The sequence below is a fragment of the Coenobita brevimanus genome, chromosome 110 (genome assembly GCF_032717465.1).
Source record: "Coenobita brevimanus isolate Jiangsu-jjx chromosome 110, ASM3271746v2, whole genome shotgun sequence".
In the NCBI taxonomy this organism is placed as follows: Eukaryota; Metazoa; Arthropoda; class Malacostraca; order Decapoda; family Coenobitidae; genus Coenobita; species Coenobita brevimanus.
The window spans coordinates 15,133,315-15,153,342 of NC_137063.1; the positions used below are offsets into that span (position 1 = coordinate 15,133,315).

The window sequence follows — 20,028 nt, forward strand, 5'->3', positions numbered from 1 at the left end:
AAACATCGAATACTAAAATTCGGTTTCAATAACACTCTAATAAATCATTTGTAAAAATCAACAAAGTCTGTATATTTGAGGATGTACTGTACACCGAATGTTGGATAATGTTTTACTGTATTTATTTTCCATAAGTAATGTCTAGCACTTGATAGCCTTACACTTTATGCTCTTTTTCATGAAAATCAATGATTTATGTAATTCAACACAACCTAAACATTTATTCTAATATTATACTTTGTAAGTCACTCATCTCAGCACATTGGTCCATTGAACAAATTCTCTATATTTCACCTTATACACCGCATGAAGGGCAGAGTTTTACTGTATGAGTGTTGCAGATGTACTTCCTGCACTTGATACATGTATACTGTGTCTTTCTGTCCGTCTTAGGTCCGCACACCTCACAGCGTTTCTTCTTCTTGCTACTGGCCACAACCTAGAAAAATTGAAACAATTCAATCATATATAAAAGAATCATTCTATATTCACAAATACTACAGTTTGTGAGCATAAGATTTTTATAAAATTCACAAATAATACACTTTGTCAGTATAAGGTATTTATACTAATATATATAACAATGCCTATCACCTACCTCAGGTTGAGCAGAATGTTGTGCAGCATTGTCTTCAGCATCCTCCTCTTGAATCCGTCTCACAATAGCTGCGGAGGCTGGGGTTCTTGGAATATGTTGCCTGTTTTGGATGTGAGGCTTTACCAAGGATTTTCCAAGTTCCTCGAGGAAGAGTCGTCGTTTTTGGAGCTTTCCTCTTTTCCACTGTGGATTTATCTCTCTCCAAATTACAAATGCATTGTACGCTGATATGTCAATTATATGGTAAAATATTGCGAGTGGCCAGCGTAGGGTTCTCCTTTTGCAGCTGTAGCCAGTTACCAGCTTATCCAAATTGTCAACACCACCTTTTGATGCATTATAATCCATGATGATTTCTGGTTTGTGATGTTCCTGGCCACACAGTTTTCCATCTCTGTGCAGTATACTCATGAGTACAACATTTTTACCTTTCTTGGGCACATAGGACACCAAGGACATGTCGGATGTAAACACAAACTTGGAAGATTTTACAGGCCTGTTCTTTGTAGTCAACAATTGTGGTGGGAGTTCTGGCTTGCTTTTCCTTACTGTTCCTGCCATAGTCAACTTCCTCTTTAGAAGCTCCTGTCCCAGCTTGTGCGAAGTGAAGAAGTTATCACAAGTGATGTTGTGTCTGTCACGGGGTTTTTAAAAATATCACGGGGTTTTTAAAATAAATGCTTAAATATTATTTAATTGATAATAATATTCCATAATATTGAAGAGCAGACAATGAACTGTCTTGCTAAATCAAGCAACGATTACTTTACGCTGGCTTGTTTCGCACGATTCTCTAAGAACGAGAATTTATAAACTTTCTCAACAGTACACAGCAGAGACTAATCACTCAATTGCTGTTCATTAGTACTGTTAGCCTCTGGAGAAAGTTTCTTCACCCCTGACAATAAATAACTAATACTAATAATATCAGGTTCTTGCTGATGCTTAACTCCTAGGTGGCACAACGGATTTTAAGCTTAATACACAAGACTGGCCTAAATACCAGTTATGAATGCAAACGTTTATGCAAGCTAGGAGCTATATGGAAAATAAGCTTAATTATGGAGAAATGAAACAAGAGTTTGCTTTACATTAAGCTCAAGAAAAAGAACTGTTAAATTTATTGATTACAAAAATAAATTTAACATTACATTTCAAATCAAATTAATGAGATCGCACTCACTCACTCACTCGAGCTAAATTCTTACGCCTAGGAAAAACACCTTAATTAAACTCTTAAGACTAGGAAAATACAAAAAGGAAATACTGGTCGATGAATGCTGTGTATCACCAAGGTGGGAGCACTGGAGATTCCTGTGGTCTAGTGGAGTCTGGGTACTAGCGACCTCTCACACTGCTGGAGCACAGGACCTCTCTCCGTCACAGCAAAAACTGGACTGAGTAAGTCGTGGGAAAGAAAAGGGGAGCACTAGGCCGCATTTTTTAACGGTCGAGTGAGCGAAACGCGCCCAAAACAAATCGCTCAGTGGAAGCACTAATGTCTCACACAAAGACGATCACGTATGACAATGAAAAATTGATTTGACAAAGCTTCCGTCCAAATGAGCGGTTAACTGAACGATACACAGTGAGTTTTCCACTAATAGTTCGTGGCTTCTCACAAAAGGGAAATGTCGCGAATTTGATTCGTGACAGTGTCCACTGAGTCCTGTTGCCATGTCCAGGACAACTCTCATTCCTTGATTCTTCTCGGGGGCTCGTCCCTCTGGCTTTCCAATATACACCTGGAGGTTCCATGCATAGGATGAAACAGCATCACAGGCAGCCCAGATTTTTATGCCATATTTAGCAGGTTTTGATGGCATGTATTGTCGAAAAGGGCAGCGGCCTCTAAACGGCATCAGCTGCTCATCAACAGTGAGGTTAGCACCAGGGTTGTAAAAAAATGGAAGACATTGCACCCACTTTTCCCAGTGTTCTGATGGCAGCTAGCTTGTCCTTTCGCCGCCGAGCTGGTCTGTCCTCTCTGTCATCAAAGCGAATTGTTCTTGAAATAATATGAAAGTATTCCAGAGACATTGTACCATGTAAAATATCTCGACCAGTTTCTGCATCCCACAACGACTTGGTATATTCACCTTTAGACCTGAAAACTCCAGCAAGGATAAGGAGTCCAAAGTATGCATGTAAACCAGTTTGGTCCATCTCTTTCCACTCCTCCTTGAAGACACGCCTTCCCTCTAAATTGGTGAAATGAAGTACGATTTTTTGGATGTCATATGAAATGAACAGCTCAAAAGAGGACATGAGATCTTGCACATGTGAAACTGCCATCCGTGTGGGTCCTGGTTTCATCTTTATCACATTGGCAGCTCTACGTGGAGGCTCTGGCTTTGGAATAGTATCCCATTCAATATCACCATTTTTGGACTTCAGTATTTCTCCAGTGGCAGTTAGGTGATGGGTTGTCTGTTGATTGGATGTTCCTGGGGTGGGATGCTGATGGGTAGATTCTCTGACTTGTTGCGCTTGCTGTGTCTGTTAACAGGATGTTGCCGAAGTGGGTTGCTGATAGGCGGAATCTTTTGCACGCTGTTAACGGGCTCGTTTTGGAGGTGGCTCTAATTCAATTTCTTCATCACATTCGAATTCACTCTCAGATTCTGAATTTACAGAAATATGGTCTTCAAATTCAGAAACATCTTCCTCCTCTTCACTATCTTCTAAGGTTTTACTCTCACTGAAAATCAGTTCTAGGGCCTTCTCAACGGAGACCGTTTTTGCCATTTTGAAGTGCGTTGCTCACCTGAGCCAAGAAAGCAATTGTGGTCTTCCGTCACTTATCTGCAAGTACGAAATTATTGTTAGCTTTTAGCACACACACACACACAGGTTCGAATCCCGGCTGGGGCAGGGAACAGTTTAAGGATTTGAATTTCATTAAATCAGGCTTTACTGATCTACCAGTAGACCCGCCGACATGTCGTAAAAATACCCCCGCTAATACCAATACACCAGTCCTGTATGAGACAGCCCTAGCATGTATTCAATATGGACGGTGGGTGTTAGCGCCGAAGTGGTGACATGTAGAGGTGTATGGTATGTAGGAGGACTGCTGGGCCTTGATAGCAGGCTGTGAAGCCTATGCCCAGAGTCGGACACATAAAAACACACACACACACACACACACACACACACACACACACACACACACACACACACACATTTTAACGTTTTTATTACCTATGGGTCCAGTGGACCCGAACACCACTTGTGTAATATAAATGTGTAGGGGGGTTACAAAATAAAGAAAACAGAAAATCTGTATTTTCAATATGTTCTCCTCCAAAAATAAGCCAAAGTCGTCGAATATAGGGATGATGTCATTATAACTTGGAAAACAGTACTGAAGTAAACATTGAAAACGGGTCCCACAGACCCGAACACCACAAAAGGGTTAACCATTTTAGTATAAACTTTAAAAAAATATATATTTTTTCGATTAAACTTTATTTTTTCTGGCCCTATTTACAGATATGGGATTGACTTATTTGTGTATTGAAGCATTTTGAAATATCTCTAACGAAAGTTTTTTTTTTTTTTTTTTGCGTGGGGTCTGTCAGACCCCACGTTACCTAATATAGTAACAATATCAAGATTACCTTACAAGGGTTAATAGAGTGTATCCAGCTCTTTCCATTGGAAAATCTGTCCTAATCTGAACAAAATTACGAAGAGATAAGATGATTAAATGAATAAAAAAAAAAAAAATCGCCCGATTCAAAGAGTTATTATCCCTTCATTTTGAAAAATCTCTTGCAATTTGAAAATAAAAATCATCTGGAGGTAGGAAGAATAAGTTACGAGTAATCACTCATGGTACCGAGTATCTTGACCACTTCATTACGAAGGAGCTATTTTTTTTTTTTTTTAATAATTCTTACTAATACCACCAAACGATTTTACTCAATTGGAGAGACACCTGACTGTGAGAGTGTTAGATGCAAACTCCATGCCCTTTTTGTCTGAAAACGTATTTTCCTTTATTCTTGTGTCCACCAAGTATTTTTACTCATATGGGAGGAGACCTCTAACAGTGAAGAGGTTACTGAAGGCAGTATCTAACCCATTTAGTACGGAAAGTCTCTCCTGTCATATTAAATCGTATAGGATAAGCAAAATAAAAACTATGTCACAGGACTGAAGAGATTAACCTCTTTTACTACATGAAGTCATCCACTGGATGACAAAATCGTTTCTGGGAATCAGCAGCAAACTTGTGTAAAAAAAACAGTGGTTCTTAAACCTGTGGTCACGACTCAGAATTGGGTCACCAAGCCATATCGAATGGATCGACAATGATCTGCTGTGATCGTCCGAACTTTCCTCTGTAGTCTATCAGTGACTCCATCGAAGAACCGTGTGCCCAAGTAAGCTATACTTTGATTCAGATTAGGCTTTACTGAAGAGGAGATAAAGATGACTGAACCTTCTCTCATCAGTCTGGAACCCGTGTAGTTGTTCTCTGCCTTAGTGACCACTGAACAGTCGATAGGCATATACTGTATGCATTATAATTTTCAAAATAATCCCATTTGTGTCACTGATTTTTACCGCTCACTGAACGGATTCGTCTTCTGATATTTGTGTATCTAGCTGTGACTGAAACCAGCAGACTGTTATCTCTGACGACTTCTAACCAGACCGAGACCTGGATGACAACCGTAACCTATAGGAACCATAGGGCTATGTCTGATTTTTTTTTTTTCTTTTTTTTTAATGTGTCCGACTCTGGGCATAGGCTTCACAGCCTGCTATCAAGGCCCAGCAGTCCTCCTACATACCATACACCTCTACATGTCACCACTTCGGCGCTAACACCCACCGACCATATTGAATACATGCTAGGGCTGTCTCATACAGGACTGGTGTATTGGTATTAGCGGGGGTATTTTTACGACATGTCGGCGGGTCTTCTGGTAGATCAGTAAAGCCTGATTTAATGAAATTCAAATCCTTAAACTGTTCCCTGCCCCAGCCGGGATTCGAACCTGGGTCCGTAAGGACTGCAGGCCACCTCTCTACCGATTGAGCCACCGCCTCCCCCAAGGTGTGTGTGTGTGTGTGTGTGTGTGTGTGTGTGTGTGTGTGTGTGTATAAAGAGTACACATATGTAAACTGGATGCATGCGCCACTGTTTATTTGTACATATTTTTATTTTTGAAATGAACATATAGAAATACACACTTACGAAATTATGAGGTAGAATCAGGTAATTATTATTATTTTGAGGGGGGGCGGCTGTCATGATAATAAAGTAAGATTAAGGTAAACATGTCATTTTACTGATGTGTTATTTCACCATATCTGTAATATCCTGGATATAATACAAGTGCAATTAATCCGTCTAACGTCAAGGGTCGCCGAGCTTGCCACAATTCCAGAATGTTGAGCGCAGCCGGGAAAGATTAAGGAACACTGGTGTAGAGCGTCTTCGGGCTGAAGGTTGTAGCTAAGGCAAGAACAGCCTTTCATGAATCGGCTGGCCGAATTATGATATTGGAATCGATCTGCGGGCCAGTTTCCTCTAAAATGATTCTCCATTAAATCCTCTACTATGACAGGTCGCCTCAAAGCCAAATAAAATTGTCGGGTGGTAGCAAAAAAAAAAAAAAAATCACTTTCTTGGTCCGAAGGGAGAAGAGGCTAGGAAACAGGAGACTGAGAGGGAGGAAAGTCTGGGGAGGAGAGAAGGGAGGAGGAGGTTTTGTTTAGGAGGAGAGAAAAAGTTAGGAGATAAGTAAGCGAAAGAGGGAGAAGGGGTTTGGTGACGTGAGGGAGAACAAAAATGAGTTGGAGAGGAGGAGAGAGAGAGAGGTAAGAGGAGAAATTCTCAGTCGTGTGAAAAGTAAATTTAATTAATGGTGTACTTATTTGTGTTTCAGATCGGGACGTGGACAGATACCCGAGGGCTGGAAACAGTGGCGGTGAAGTACACGAGCCAAGTGACTGACTGGGTGATGGCTAATAGGTCCTACATCGTTACATCCATACTGGTACGGTAATCTCTTCTTCACATGTTTCTTTCTCCCTTCAACCGCTCTAACATCTCTCTCTCTCTCTCTCTCTCTCTCTCTCTCTCTCTCACACACACACACACACACACACACACACACACACACACACACACCGCTGTGACTGAAACCAGCAGATTGTTATGTCTGACGACTTCTAACCAGACCGAGACCTGGATGACAAGCATAACCTTGTAGACCAGTGAAAGATAATGCATTGTGGATCCATTATCTATGGAGTAACGTACTGGGCGTAATTTCTGTGTTCTCAGGAAAAGCCGTTCTTGATGGTAAGGAAGGACGGTAACTACACTGGCAATGATCGTTACGAGGGATATGCCAGGGACCTCGCAGACCTTCTGGCATCCTTCCTTAAAATTAATTGTGAGTATTCCGTTGTGTGTTCTTTTGTTGGACATTGAGAAATTATTTATGCGACTGGAATAATAGGTATTAATTATTTGGTATTTCTGGAAATTTTTGGGTAAATATCCGGGAATGTTTAGTAGGGAGGCAATGGTAAGGACCACCCTGATTTTTTGGTTTCCTTCCTTCCGAATCAGCTATGAGTAATCAGTTTGTCTGCATTTTTTGTTGGATGTATGTAGGATGTTTGTGTTTTCATAAGAATTAATTATTATTTACACTGTACTCTCTTAAAGGCCGCCTTCGGCGGCTTCCGCTCAATATCAGAACACCATAATGAGTCATAACTCGGGAACGGGTGGCCCGATTGGACTGGAAATTATTTTATTCTTCAAGTTAGAGCATTTTAACAGGACCTTCATCTAACACAAATTGCGCTACGTTGCGCCGTTTTTGTTGTGTTACGGTAGCAAACAAACCAACAAACATACAAAAGTTGGATCATTATGATATAGATTTATGTCACCTCTTTAGTTAACTTCTGGGAATGATTCTTAGGAGGCCTACGCTTAGGACCTTGCTAACCACTTTGCCTCTTTCCTCGGAATTGAGTATGAGTACTTGATTTGTGTGTGTGTGTGTGTGTGTGTGTGTGTGTGTGAATTTTGTTAGACATAGATATTTATGCATTTTTACTGAGTTGGGGAATATTTATGTTACCTTTTTTGTACGGTACATTCTTAATTTTCTGGAATGTGGTAAAGTGAGGCAGTTTGGTTGTGTGGGCTAGGATGATACAGGTTCGATTAGTTTTCAGGTAATCCCTCTTACATCCCCACCTTATCTGCCCTTTCCCACAACATAATTCGCTATTTGACCCCCAGTTATTGCTCTCAGTTAATGTTGGTGCCGTCGCTGAATTGTAATTGTGGAGCAAACAAAAGAGGGAAAGAAAAGAAGGAAGATAAGAGAGAAAGAAAAGACGATAAGTAATCGATTTCTCAGTGTTGACCTGGAGGTATCTTGTTGGTAAAAGATAAAGAAATAAGTTTATTAACATTGTTGCTGCCATGGACGTACTTTTGTTTAATATTCATGCTGAATCCACAACATTTTGTTTTGCACAGGGAATACTTGCAGTTCAAGGATTACCCCAAACAAGAGTCAGTTCAGACCTGCCCTTAGCTGAAGAAAATTCTCGTTGTAGTCTATATAAAATAATCAAGATGTCCATGGAAGATGACAGAGTTAAGTTATTGTAAGGAGGAATATGGATAAACATCTTTGATTTCAAGGGCATATACTCAGATTTTTATTGTCTTAATTTGAGATAAAACAAATATTTTTGCTTTATTAGAGAGTAATCTTTATGCGATGGTTACGTTGTCACTACTTTGATCCTGTCACTCTTGCGATTTTAATTATTATCGTGATGGAGACCCACCAGAGGAACGTGTGATTAATTTTGGAAAGAAAAAAGGTCAATGGTAAAGGCCATTAAAAACACGCAAAAGGAGGAGGATGCCTTGGCGAAGTAAGACTCATTATTTTTCTCGTTACTTAGAAATTTATGTCATGAGCGTATACAATACTTCTGTTCTTGTATCACAGGCATCTGATGGTATAATTGCTTATTATTTCATGATAATCCGCTTAATCATGGAACTTTAATTATTTCCCATAGACACACTACAGCTTGTGAAGGACAACAGGTACGGTGTCCAGAACGATGGCCAATACGGTGGCTGGGACGGCATGGTGGGGGAGCTGGTCAGACAAGTAAGTGTACAATACAGTACAGCAAAGTCTGTTGGCGGGCAGACCTGTTTTCACTGATTTTGTGCATGAACACCCGCGCTCTGCTACCTTTGCTCACGACTTATTTGATGGATTAGTAATACAAAGTATTCTTCATATTTCCTCGTTAATTTTGTTTTAATAAAATGTTTTGTATTGTGCTATCAGTATGTTTTGTTGACCTGGATTAAAATGTACTGTTGAGAGCGAGTGGTGAGGGGGAATGTGGAAAGAGAGAGACTATGGTGAGTATTGAATGGGAATGTATCTGTTGAGGGATTGGGACTATGATAATGAGTAACAAGAGAAATGAATCTCTAGGGCAGGGCTATTCAACCGGCGGCCCACCGGCCAAATCCGACTCAAAGGAATGCAAATAGGCAATTAAACAAAAATAAGACTGAAAATTTAGCATCTTTCTTTTTATTTACTTGCTTAGTGGAAAATGTAAAAGCAAATTATACATGAATTATGGATCAGACAGAGGAAAAATGGAGCCAAAATAAATGTATGGCTCTTCTCTCAATCTGAGTTTCATAATCCGACCCTACTCCTAAATTACTTGAATAGCCCTGATCTAGAAGGATACGGAGTGAAACGACTAATGAGATAGAATGTACCATTAGAGGGCTAGGGAGTATGGTAAGATGAATATATAGACAAGGAGGACGTGTGCTACCATTTTATTCAGAAGAACTTAGAAAGTGAGTGTGCTGTCAATGAGTAAAGGGAGTATGCTGTCAAAGAATATTGTGGGACGTGTACTGTCAGGGAATGTAGAGGATGGGAGAAGGGGTGTGTGCTGTCACTGATGGATGATGATGTTGATGATAATGGAAATAAATATCCCAAGTTACACACACTTTCTGTGGGCAACAGGAGGCGGACATAGCGATCGCGCCACTAACCATCACCTCTTCGAGGGAACTGGTAATCGACTTCACCAAGCCTTTCATGACCCACGGCATCTCCATCATGATCAAGAAGCCTGTCAAGGAGAAACCAGGAGTTTTCAGCTTCATGTCGCCCCTCTCGCACGAGATTTGGACCTGCATCGTCTTCGCCTACGTCGGGGTATCCATCGTCCTGTTCCTCGTCACCAGATTCAGTCCCAGCGAGTGGAAGGTGAGTGGCTTATGGGAGTGTGTTGGTGAGAAGGTGGTGGCCAAGTGACTGGAGAATTGACTTTTGTATAAAATGACACACACACACATACACACACACACACACACACACACACACTTGCTTACTTACTTAAAGCTGACCTTCTACCACGGAAAATGACAGCTAATATACTCACTAAGAAGGTGTGTTTCTCAGTTTCTGGTGCCAACGTGTGATTTTGCAGACCAATTCTGGATCCATAAATTTTGCTACCCAGCTGACATGTCAAGTCTGGGTTTGCCAAGAGATCCGTGTTTTGGTTGTGTCTTCATTGTCTATACCTTTCTCTAGCCAGGTTCTGAGCTTCTTCGAGATGAATGGTTCCATTTTGCTGCAAAAGGCTTGCCTTTGTTTTCTGTCAGAGGCATTGTTTCAAGATCTTATGGTATGATGTAACATTATTTCAGAGTTGTCCATATATGATACTTATATCTCTTTTTCTGTCCCCCTGGGCTGCAACGTGCTGCAGGGAGTTGACCATAAAGAACCTGGGAGGGAAGGTGGTGCTCAGGCATGTGAAACACACGTCTGACCCATCTAAGCTATATTTTAGTCAGCATGGTTTCTATGCTGGTTGATTTTACCCATTGGAGAACTAGTGAGTGAGGGACTTTATCCTTCCATGTGAGTCCCAGGATGTCCTGTAAGCAATGGATGTAAAAAGACTCAAGCTGTTTGATGCAACGTTGGTAAGAAGTCTGGGATTCAGCACCGTAAAGATTGTGGAGAGGCATACAGCTGTTTATAATGCTACTTTTGTCTCAATTCTCAAGTCGGTGTTTTCAAAGACTGTGGATCTGAGATGCACAAAAGAGGCTAGGTGTGGTTGATTCGTGCAAGGACTTCTGTATCAATGTTGTGTGGAGCACACCTCCAAGGTAGGTAAAAATTCTCCACCTGTTTTACAATTTCGTCATTTATCTGAAATGCAAGAGACTCTGCTGCACTGTTTGTCTGAGATGTAAGTTCTGTTTTTACTGACATTTAATCGGAGTCTAACTGCATGGCATATGTGCGAAATGGTGGTAAGAGACAGTTGTAGGGCTTCTGAGGTATATGCGAGGAGAGCACAATCATCAGCATACTGTAACTCTACAGCAGGAAATGAGCTATTTCAGTCTTTGATTGTGCTTGAAGACGTCCGTGATCAAATACAGTACGTTACCATCTAGACGGAACTGGATTATTATTTCATCATCAGGATTCATTTGTTGGTGACTCAACAGTTTCTACAAGTGTAGGTGGGACATTGAGACCTGCTGCTTGAGGGGCATTTGGGATGTTATCATGGATATTGTGCTCCACCATGTTTCTTTGATTCAGAAAGGCATTGAGGTGTTGTGCCCATCTCTGTAGGATTCCTTGCTTGTTCTTCAGGAGCTTTCCTGTGTCTGATCGAACAATGTTTTTATTGTGTTTGGTTGGCCCATGGATGGTTTTAATGGACATGTTAAACCCATGTTGGTTCTTAACATCAGCCTCTCTCTGCAGCTCTTTTGCGTGCTCAATCCACCATTTGTTCTCCTTGTCACACAGTTAACTCTGGTTTTCACTTCTGAGATTCTGGAATTCAGTTTTGGGGGTTATGTGCCAGGATGAGCCAATTAGTTGTTAAGTGTTGTTCACTGTAAGGTCATGTATGCCCTCAGCATTTTAATTACACCAGTTTTTATGGCAGTGAGTGGAGACGCCTAGTGTTTCTTCTGCAGTGCTCTGGGGCAATGTCTAAATGATTAGCCACTCTGCATCTAGGTTTGTTGCATTGTTTTTGGATGAAGTGGTGAGCACTGAGATAGCGTGTCAGTAATAGTGCTACAAAAGGTGTTACAAGTTGCCACATCCTTTAACTACTACAGCTCAGTTTCTTGGTGGATGGTCTGCGGTGCATCTGTGGGCGTGTGACTAGTTGCAGTTTGGTGACTATAAGGTTATGGTCTGTTTAGCACTCAGCACCTCTCGTAGCTCGAGTTATAAGAACTCATCAATCTCCCTGCCTTACAATGACACAGTCAATTAAGTGCCAATGTCTCGATCGTGTGTGCATTCATGTGGTCTTGCGTTTATTCTTAAGTTGAAAAATGGTGTTGGTGATGACCATTGTTGTTCATGTTACCAAAACCATGGCAGCCTGTAATGCCATGCAAGAGCTGGTTATCTTTTCCCACTCTGGCATTAACATTTCCAAATAGGATTAGTTTGTCATTACATATCACTGAGCGAACGGTTGTATCCAAAGACCCATAACAGGAATTACTCTGAAGGTGTCCTCAGAATCAAACGTTGGGGCATAGGCACTGATGAGTGTTGCATATTGGCCTCTAGAGAACATACACACACACACACAAACCACGTGTCAACACTTTGGGGCTAATATAACATATTTTGATGATCTCGGAGTGAATGGAAAAAAAATTTCGCAGCAAAATAAGTTAACTTCCAACCACCACGTAGCCAGTCTCCGGTGGTAGGTTGAACTGACCTTCTGATGCCAGTGCCTCATAATAGACCTTACCACTTCTTTCTAATTTTTATTTTATTTTTATTTTTTTTTTGCTTCCTGCAGGTGATTTTCCCTAGCTAAGACAAAAATCATGTTAGAAGCGATATTGGTGACTGTAATCCCGTCACTGCAAATAAACTCATCAAGCTTAGGAGACCCATATAGAGGCAGGAAGACTAAGTACAAGGTCACTATTCTGTGTAAGCATGATAAAATTCAGTTGTTAAATATTTAAGCGAGTCTCTGCTCCTTGGCAGGATCCATATTATTCCCTGGATATGACCAGGTTAGGCTTATGAATATCTGGTTAATTACGCAATTGAAAATGGTCACGAGTGTCATTTCCATCGTATTTTACCATAGTATACAGTACGTAAATAGCCCTTGACTTACTACCATCTGACTTACGACCAATTTGCTCTTATGAAGAAGGCCTTATAAATCCTTCACAAGTTCCTCCACACTGCAACCGACGGCAGTCGTAATCTTAACTCCTCAATGACCGTGGTCCGGAATTTTACGTGCACTTCTGGCCGACGCTGAGGCCATTTTCTGAAGTTTCGAAAATTGATTTTTTTTCCCTTGCCGTATTGAAGAGGAAGTTCCGACACACCTGGCAGTGCAAATTTCAGCTTCCTAGACCCATCCTGGGGCATGCAATCGAATGCGAAAGTTGCGTAAATTTAGGCAGCTGATACTAGTCACGCTAGGTGTTGCAGATGCAACATCGCATTTTTTTTTTTTTTTTTACCAAAAAAACAGTCAGTGGTGCTGAAAAGGTATGAATAACTATATATGTGTATTTTGAAGTTTTTCAGTAAATTAATAAGCGAGGTTTGAATGTAAAAAATTATATTATGAATTTATTTTGAAATTTTCATTGTTTATTGTGTTTATAGTAGTATCGACTTTTTTTTGTAGCCTGGGTGGTGGAGTTTGTTGGAAAAGGGAGGCGAGAGTGTCAATTTTCAGACTTAATCGAGATAAATGTCGTCTCTTGAGTGTACAGGCTAGACAGTGAGGGTTGAATTGCGAGACAACCTGCCATTCGCACCTCACACGAGCTGTTTAGCAGGAAGGGAAGGCCTTTTCACCCACGTAAGCATCACATGAACACAGAAAGCTTTCCTGTTATGCTTGTAAAAGGCAAAACAATATGTAAAATAATTCAAAACAGTGTAACAAACCTGAGCAAATAGGTAAAGATACCAAATATTATTTTTCTTTCATTGTTGTCTTTTTGTTTATGCCTGTGTTAATTTATAATCGTAAACAGGTTTGGCAAGGGAAGGGAAAGATGATATTTTCTGTCTGGGTCGAGGTAATGGGTGTAACTATGTGTGTTTAGGCATGGCCGCGAGCGAAAAAATCGTACATCCACTTGTTCCGGCAGCAGGTGGTGAACTGACACATGAGGTGAGAGCATGAAGTGAAGGTCAGTCTCATGTCTCAGATGTTCGTACACTTCCCGAAAGTTTTCACAATTTTCTACAAGTCGCACTGCATCGAAAAATCCAAACCCGTAAAGCAACCCTGAGCAAATAGTTAAAGATACCAAGACAAAAATGTATTTTTCTTTGGTTTGTGCCTGTATTATTTCATAATCGTGAACAGGGTGGTTGTGTGTGTTTTGCAAGAGAGGACAAAAAAGATATTTTCTGTGTGGGTTGAGATAATGGGTGTAGTTGTGCTTGTTAAGGCATGGCCAGGAGCGAAAAAAAAATCGAAAAACCACTCAATACAGCAGCAGGCTCTGAACTGCTTGATGGGATGTATGTATGGCAGTGTGGTGTAGGTCAGTCTGAACACGTTCAGAACGTTCGTTCACTTCCCAAAAATTTTCGCCTTTTTTTATAGGCGCGCTCAAACGATGCCTGCGGTCATTTGTTGGCTAAACATCGTTCGATGCTAATGGCCAAAGGGGGTTAAGTACGAAGTCAGGCAGCGTTCCCAAGGCTCGCTCAAATAAAAAACTGATTGCACTGCCAGCGGTATGAACAGTGACACTGAATATAAAATCTGTAATACTTTACAGCTATAATGAACAACTGTGTTATTGATATTTGAATGTGTTGTTTGTTGTTATATGTTGCTGTTAACAGTTTCCCTTTGCTGCAAAAATACGTATATCACGTGTATGATAGTTTGCTACAAAGTATGCACTCGCTTCATCTCAAGCCCACACTAAACAGTCTGTTTCCTTTTTGCAATGTAAGAGGGGTGTGTGGGCCATGTGATATGCAGATTAATGCTAGTCATGGCTGGTTTATGCCGGTTTAACCCATGGGCTGCGGTGAGGGGTCATGCAAACATCCCCTGTGATGCAACAAAATGGCAATATTGGTCACTGTTACAGATTTCCATGAAATGTATAGCAGTGGTTAGGAAACTGCAGTGTTCATCTACTCATTTTTTTTTTTTTTCTTTTTTTTGAAATCGGTATAGTTTTGGAGAAATAACTGTCAGAAATTGCAGGAATATGAAACTATGCTTTGAAGACAGTGCCAGTTTTTGCTACGAATGTTTTTCCATCATAAATATAGTATTTTAGCTGGATGGAGAGAGAGAGCGAGTAATGTGTATTGGGACAGAAGAGACAGGCTGACGCTGTCACCAGGCTTCCCGCTTGCCAAGTGGTTTGTCAGCTTAGTCTGCGCGCTGCAATACGAGCTGCTTTTACACCCATTATTTACACCCTACATATGTTCCATTACCTCCTATTGATCTTACATTAGCTTTCATTATATTCCAGACAATTTTTACCCATGACTGCCTTGCCTGGGGTCATAATATTGTGGGAAATACGTTACAAAGTGCATTTGGGTAATTGTTGCTGTCGTTACTTAGCAACTAGGCTCAAGATAGGGGCTGGGAATGAGAACTACCAGTTACTCTAATACACCATAAATTTTGTTTTACGCTCATGGTTCTAGAACCTTTGTGGTGCGTTGTTGAAAATCTCATTCATAAGGTGTATGCCACAGCGTGTTGGTTCATTCCTCCGTGAGGCATGGTGCAGTCCACGGGTTAAAAGCCGTTTTTTTCTTCCATAACGTTAAGGCAAGTGTTGAGGCTGCTAGTTCCTATGTGAAGGCAGCTGAGGTGTTCGTAGAGGATTAAAAAAAAAAATAATAATTTGATGCAACTGCTGTTTTACACTTAAATATATATATATATATATATATATATATATATATATATATATATATATATATATATATATATATATATATATATATATATATATATATATATATATATATATATATATATATATATATATTTAGTTATTTTTTCTGGTTACAGCTATTTGCAGTATTTATGCATATTATTAACTTTAAAAGTGTTTGGACATGTGTGACTTTGTAGTATGCGTAGTATATCTGACTTTTGACAGTACTGTATTGTATTATATGTGACTTCCTAATGTGTACTGTATCTCTGACATTTGACAGTACTGTATTGCATAAGATGTGACTTCGTAATGTTTACTGTATATCAGACTACTGACAGACTTTACTGTATGTGCATATTCGACTTACGACCAGATCGATTTACGATGGATCCATCAGAACATAACCCTCTTGTAAATCGAGGACTGTCTGTATAGGCAAACAGATGCTGAAGGAGGCTACTATTGCATATGACGATGATAATAATCATAATAATCCGTCCATTCATCCATCATCCAATCCTCTGTTGCCCCATGAGAATCGTAGGAGGTCGGGCCTGGGCAAGTTGCCCCTGACATTAAAGATGACAGCGACCAGCCTTACTCATCCCTGAGTGGCATTATGTGAGCAATAAACCTCAACCATCCCTTGGATATAAACCTGCACCAGCTGAATCAAATTGGACAGCCTTAATTACTAAACCACCACGTGTCATAATTTAGTTATGTGGTTACCACCCAGCATAGTAAATGGTTTCTTGGTGTACAAGAAACCATTTGGCATGTCACTCAGTGTAGAATCACCTATAGGCAGAAGGAAGAGGAAAGAATGAAGGAAAGAAAGACGAAAGAGGGAGTGTAAAGTCACTCGTACGTAGAAGGAAGAGGAAATAATGAAGGAAAGAAAGACAAAAGGAAAGAAGGAAGAGAGGAAAGCGCAGACACCCAAAGTAGCACTACATCGAGTGAGTGGATGGTGAGCGCCCCCACCTACAAATAATAATAATAATATTAATAATAATAATAATAGCGTGTCTGAGCGAGCAAGAATGAATTTTTGGCCATTCTCGGCAATATTTAGCTATTTCCTGTGGAGGTAGGGGACGTGCTGACTTGTACGCTTAGAAGGCAGTTTTCTTGAAAGTTTAAGCAGGTATGAGAAGTCATGCTTGGCATAATGGCTGAGGGGAAAGAGATGGTGTTTTTGGCGATATATAGCTGTTTTGAAGGAAAAATGTGATGTACCAGTGGAAGGCAATATTATTGACACATCAAAATGGTATGACATGCCACGACTAGTTCAATAGCTGAGAAGAAATTCAAAGTTTGGTGCTCCTCAAGCAGGGAAATTTTACATGTCATATGGAGCTAGAGACAAAGACACAAAATTTCAGCTAAAAAATAGTGCTCTCTCTCTCTCTCTCTCTCTCTCTCTCTCTCTCTCTCTCTCTCTCTCTCTCTCTAACTGCAGCAGGAGCAGCAACAGCAACAAGAATAATAACAGCAAAACGAATAAATAAATCATTAATGATAATAATAATAATAATAATAACAACACTCGTAATGGTGATAATACTACTGCTACTACTACTTCTACTTCTACCACTAAAACTACAACTACTACTACTGCTGCTGCTGCTGCTGCTGCTGCTGCTGCTACTACTACTACTACTACTACTACAACTACTACTACTACTACTACTAATAATAATAATATAACAATAATTGTAATGATACTACTACTACTTCTGCATCAACCACTGCTACTGTTACTACTTCTACTACTACTACTACTACTACTACTAAAAGAAAAGCTTTTGGGAGGCGAATGCTAATTACAGAATATACTGTTGGCCAAGTCCAAGAATTTGGTCATATCCTGAAAGTTATATGTTGATAGCTCAAGCCGTTCATGAGATACAATGGTGCTAAAAGCAGGCAAAAAAAAAAAAAAAAAAAAAAATAGTTGACCTTTGGCAGCCATGTTGGTGACCTTGATCTTTACCCCGAGTGTCCATTTTTCGAACTCGGTCAAGATTTTGGCCATATCTTGATACCTTGAAGGTTTCATGTTGATAGCTCAAACCGTTCAAGAGATATAATGAGAACACACACACACACACACACACACACACACACACACACACACACAGAGGCGGACAAAAGCATCATCACTTCGCCTTGTAAAGGCGGACAATGATGATGATGATGATGATGATGATAATAGTAATAATAATAATAATAATAATAATAATAATAATGAAAGAAAAGCATTCGGGAGCCGAATGGTAATAGCCCGCCAGAATATGCTGTTGGCCAAGTTCAAGATTTTGGTCATATCTTGATACCCTGAAGATTTCATGTTGATAGCTGAAGCCGTTCATGAGATATAATGGTGCTAAATGCGGACGAGAAGAAAAAAAAAAAAGTTGACCTTTGACGGCCATTTTTGTGGCTTTGACCTTGACCTTGACTTCGACTGCCCATTTTCAAATTCGGCCAAGATTTTTACCTTATCTCGATACCCTGGAGGTTTCATATTAATAGCTCAAGCCGTTCATGAGATATAATGCTGTAAAAGGCGGATGATAAAAACTAATTGACGCTTGGCAGCCATTTTGATGACCTTGACCTTGAGCCCGAGTGCCCATTCTCGAGCTCGTCCAAGATTTTGGTCACATCTTGATACCCTGAAGGTTTCAAGGTGATGGCTGAAGCTATTCATGAAAAATAATCGGGCTAAAGATGGGCAATAAAACCTATCCTTTGTTCCACGGAGTCTGACGCACTGATTTTGCCAGCCGAGGCCAGGTGGATTTGGTAACACTGCGCGATGCACTAGGGCGGTGATTGGTGTATTTCCATTGTGTTTGAACATGCTCCAAATTGACTTTGTATTCCAACCAAGGCCCTCATTGATTTGTAAGATACCGAAAAATACAGATACAGTTTAAAGCAACGATATCATTAAAGATAAATGTGCCTTTTATATTACTAGAGATAAACCTGAACAACAGTGATAACAAAAACTAAGTAAAGTCGCGACTGGATGCATACGGACAACAGTCAGCGACATATTTAAATTCATTTCATTATGTTTGATTTCGTTCACACTGCACGCGGTTTTATTATAGCAGCAGAGTTCAACTATTATTTTCTCATAGGGTCTGCTTTTATCTTACTTTCCTTTCTTCCACCATTAACAAAAATTCGGTTCATTCTACAGTGATGTAATTCATTATTTTCCCGGCTCTCTGTCGCGGGGACAGAGAAACATGCTTGAGGAGAGGGTGCATAGTGACCTGGGATAGGGTGTCAGTCTGTCTGTCTGTCTGTATGTCTGTCTCTTATGATACGAAAATGTTAGGGAAAATCAAACACCAAACATATTCATGTAAGAAATAATTTTACTGCATTTGACTGGGAATACAAACAAATGCAGATTTTTAAAGCTACTGTTACCTATGAAGGTAATGAAAATGTGTATGTACACTATGTATATTGAGAATAGCATGTATTAACCCCAGTGTGTGTGTGTGTGTGTGTGTGTGTGTGTGTGTGTGTGTGCTCACACAAATAATTATTAGAAGACAAGGTAAGCGTATCTAGGGTAAGATTGTATATTAGCAGATGAGGTAATGAAGGGCATGATGTAGACTACTGTGACACTGTGTAGTAGTGGTAGGAAAAACATTCGAGCCTTCACAGGACCTCGGAACCACCTCGCTATGAATGTCTGAATTCCCGCCATAGTCGCTGACTTGTCCGTATGCATACAGTCGCGACTTAGTTTTTGTTATCATTGTCATTCAGGTTTATCTCTAGTAATTTAAACGGCACATTTATTATTAAAGATATCACTGCATTAATTTGTATCTGTATTTTTCGGTATCTTACAAATCAATGAGGGCCTTGGTTGGAATACAAAATCAAATTGTTGTGCGTTCAAACACAACGGAAATCCACCAATCACCGCCCAAGTGTATCGCGCAGTGTTACCATATCCATCTGTCCTTGACTGGCAAAATCAGTGCATCGAACTCCGTGGAATCGAGTATAGTTGACCTTTGGCAGCCATTTTGGTGACCTTGACAGTTCATATGATGTAATGGGAACACACACACACACACACAGGCAAAAACATTATCGCTCTGCCTTCTAAAGGCAGGCAATAATAATGATAGTAATAATGAAGATGAAGAGGATGAGGAGGAGGAATAAGAAAGCATCTAACTTACCTTCTTTCTCTTGCAGGTGATAGAGATATTCAGCAAATCAAGTGTCAGCAACGATTTCACCATCTGCAACTGCCTGTGGTTCACCTTGGGGGCGTTGATGCGGCAGGCCACTGATCTATGTCCAAGGTGAGGGACAGAAGCATATACACCGACACAGT

The 20,028-nt window shown here is 40.2% G+C and overlaps 1 protein-coding gene across 1 annotated transcript in view; it reads left to right on the forward strand.

Moving 5' to 3' along the window:
• LOC145417501 (glutamate receptor 1-like) overlaps positions 1 to 20,028 on the forward strand; it is a 723,617-nt gene that overhangs the window by 678,919 nt on the left and 24,670 nt on the right. Inside the window, exons 10-14 of the mRNA XM_080286209.1 lie at positions 6,505 to 6,615; positions 6,906 to 7,017; positions 8,684 to 8,778; positions 9,676 to 9,921; positions 19,887 to 19,996. Coding sequence (XP_080142335.1) covers positions 6,505 to 6,615; positions 6,906 to 7,017; positions 8,684 to 8,778; positions 9,676 to 9,921; positions 19,887 to 19,996 — 674 coding nt within the window. The remainder of the gene's footprint in view (positions 1 to 6,504; positions 6,616 to 6,905; positions 7,018 to 8,683; positions 8,779 to 9,675; positions 9,922 to 19,886; positions 19,997 to 20,028) is intronic.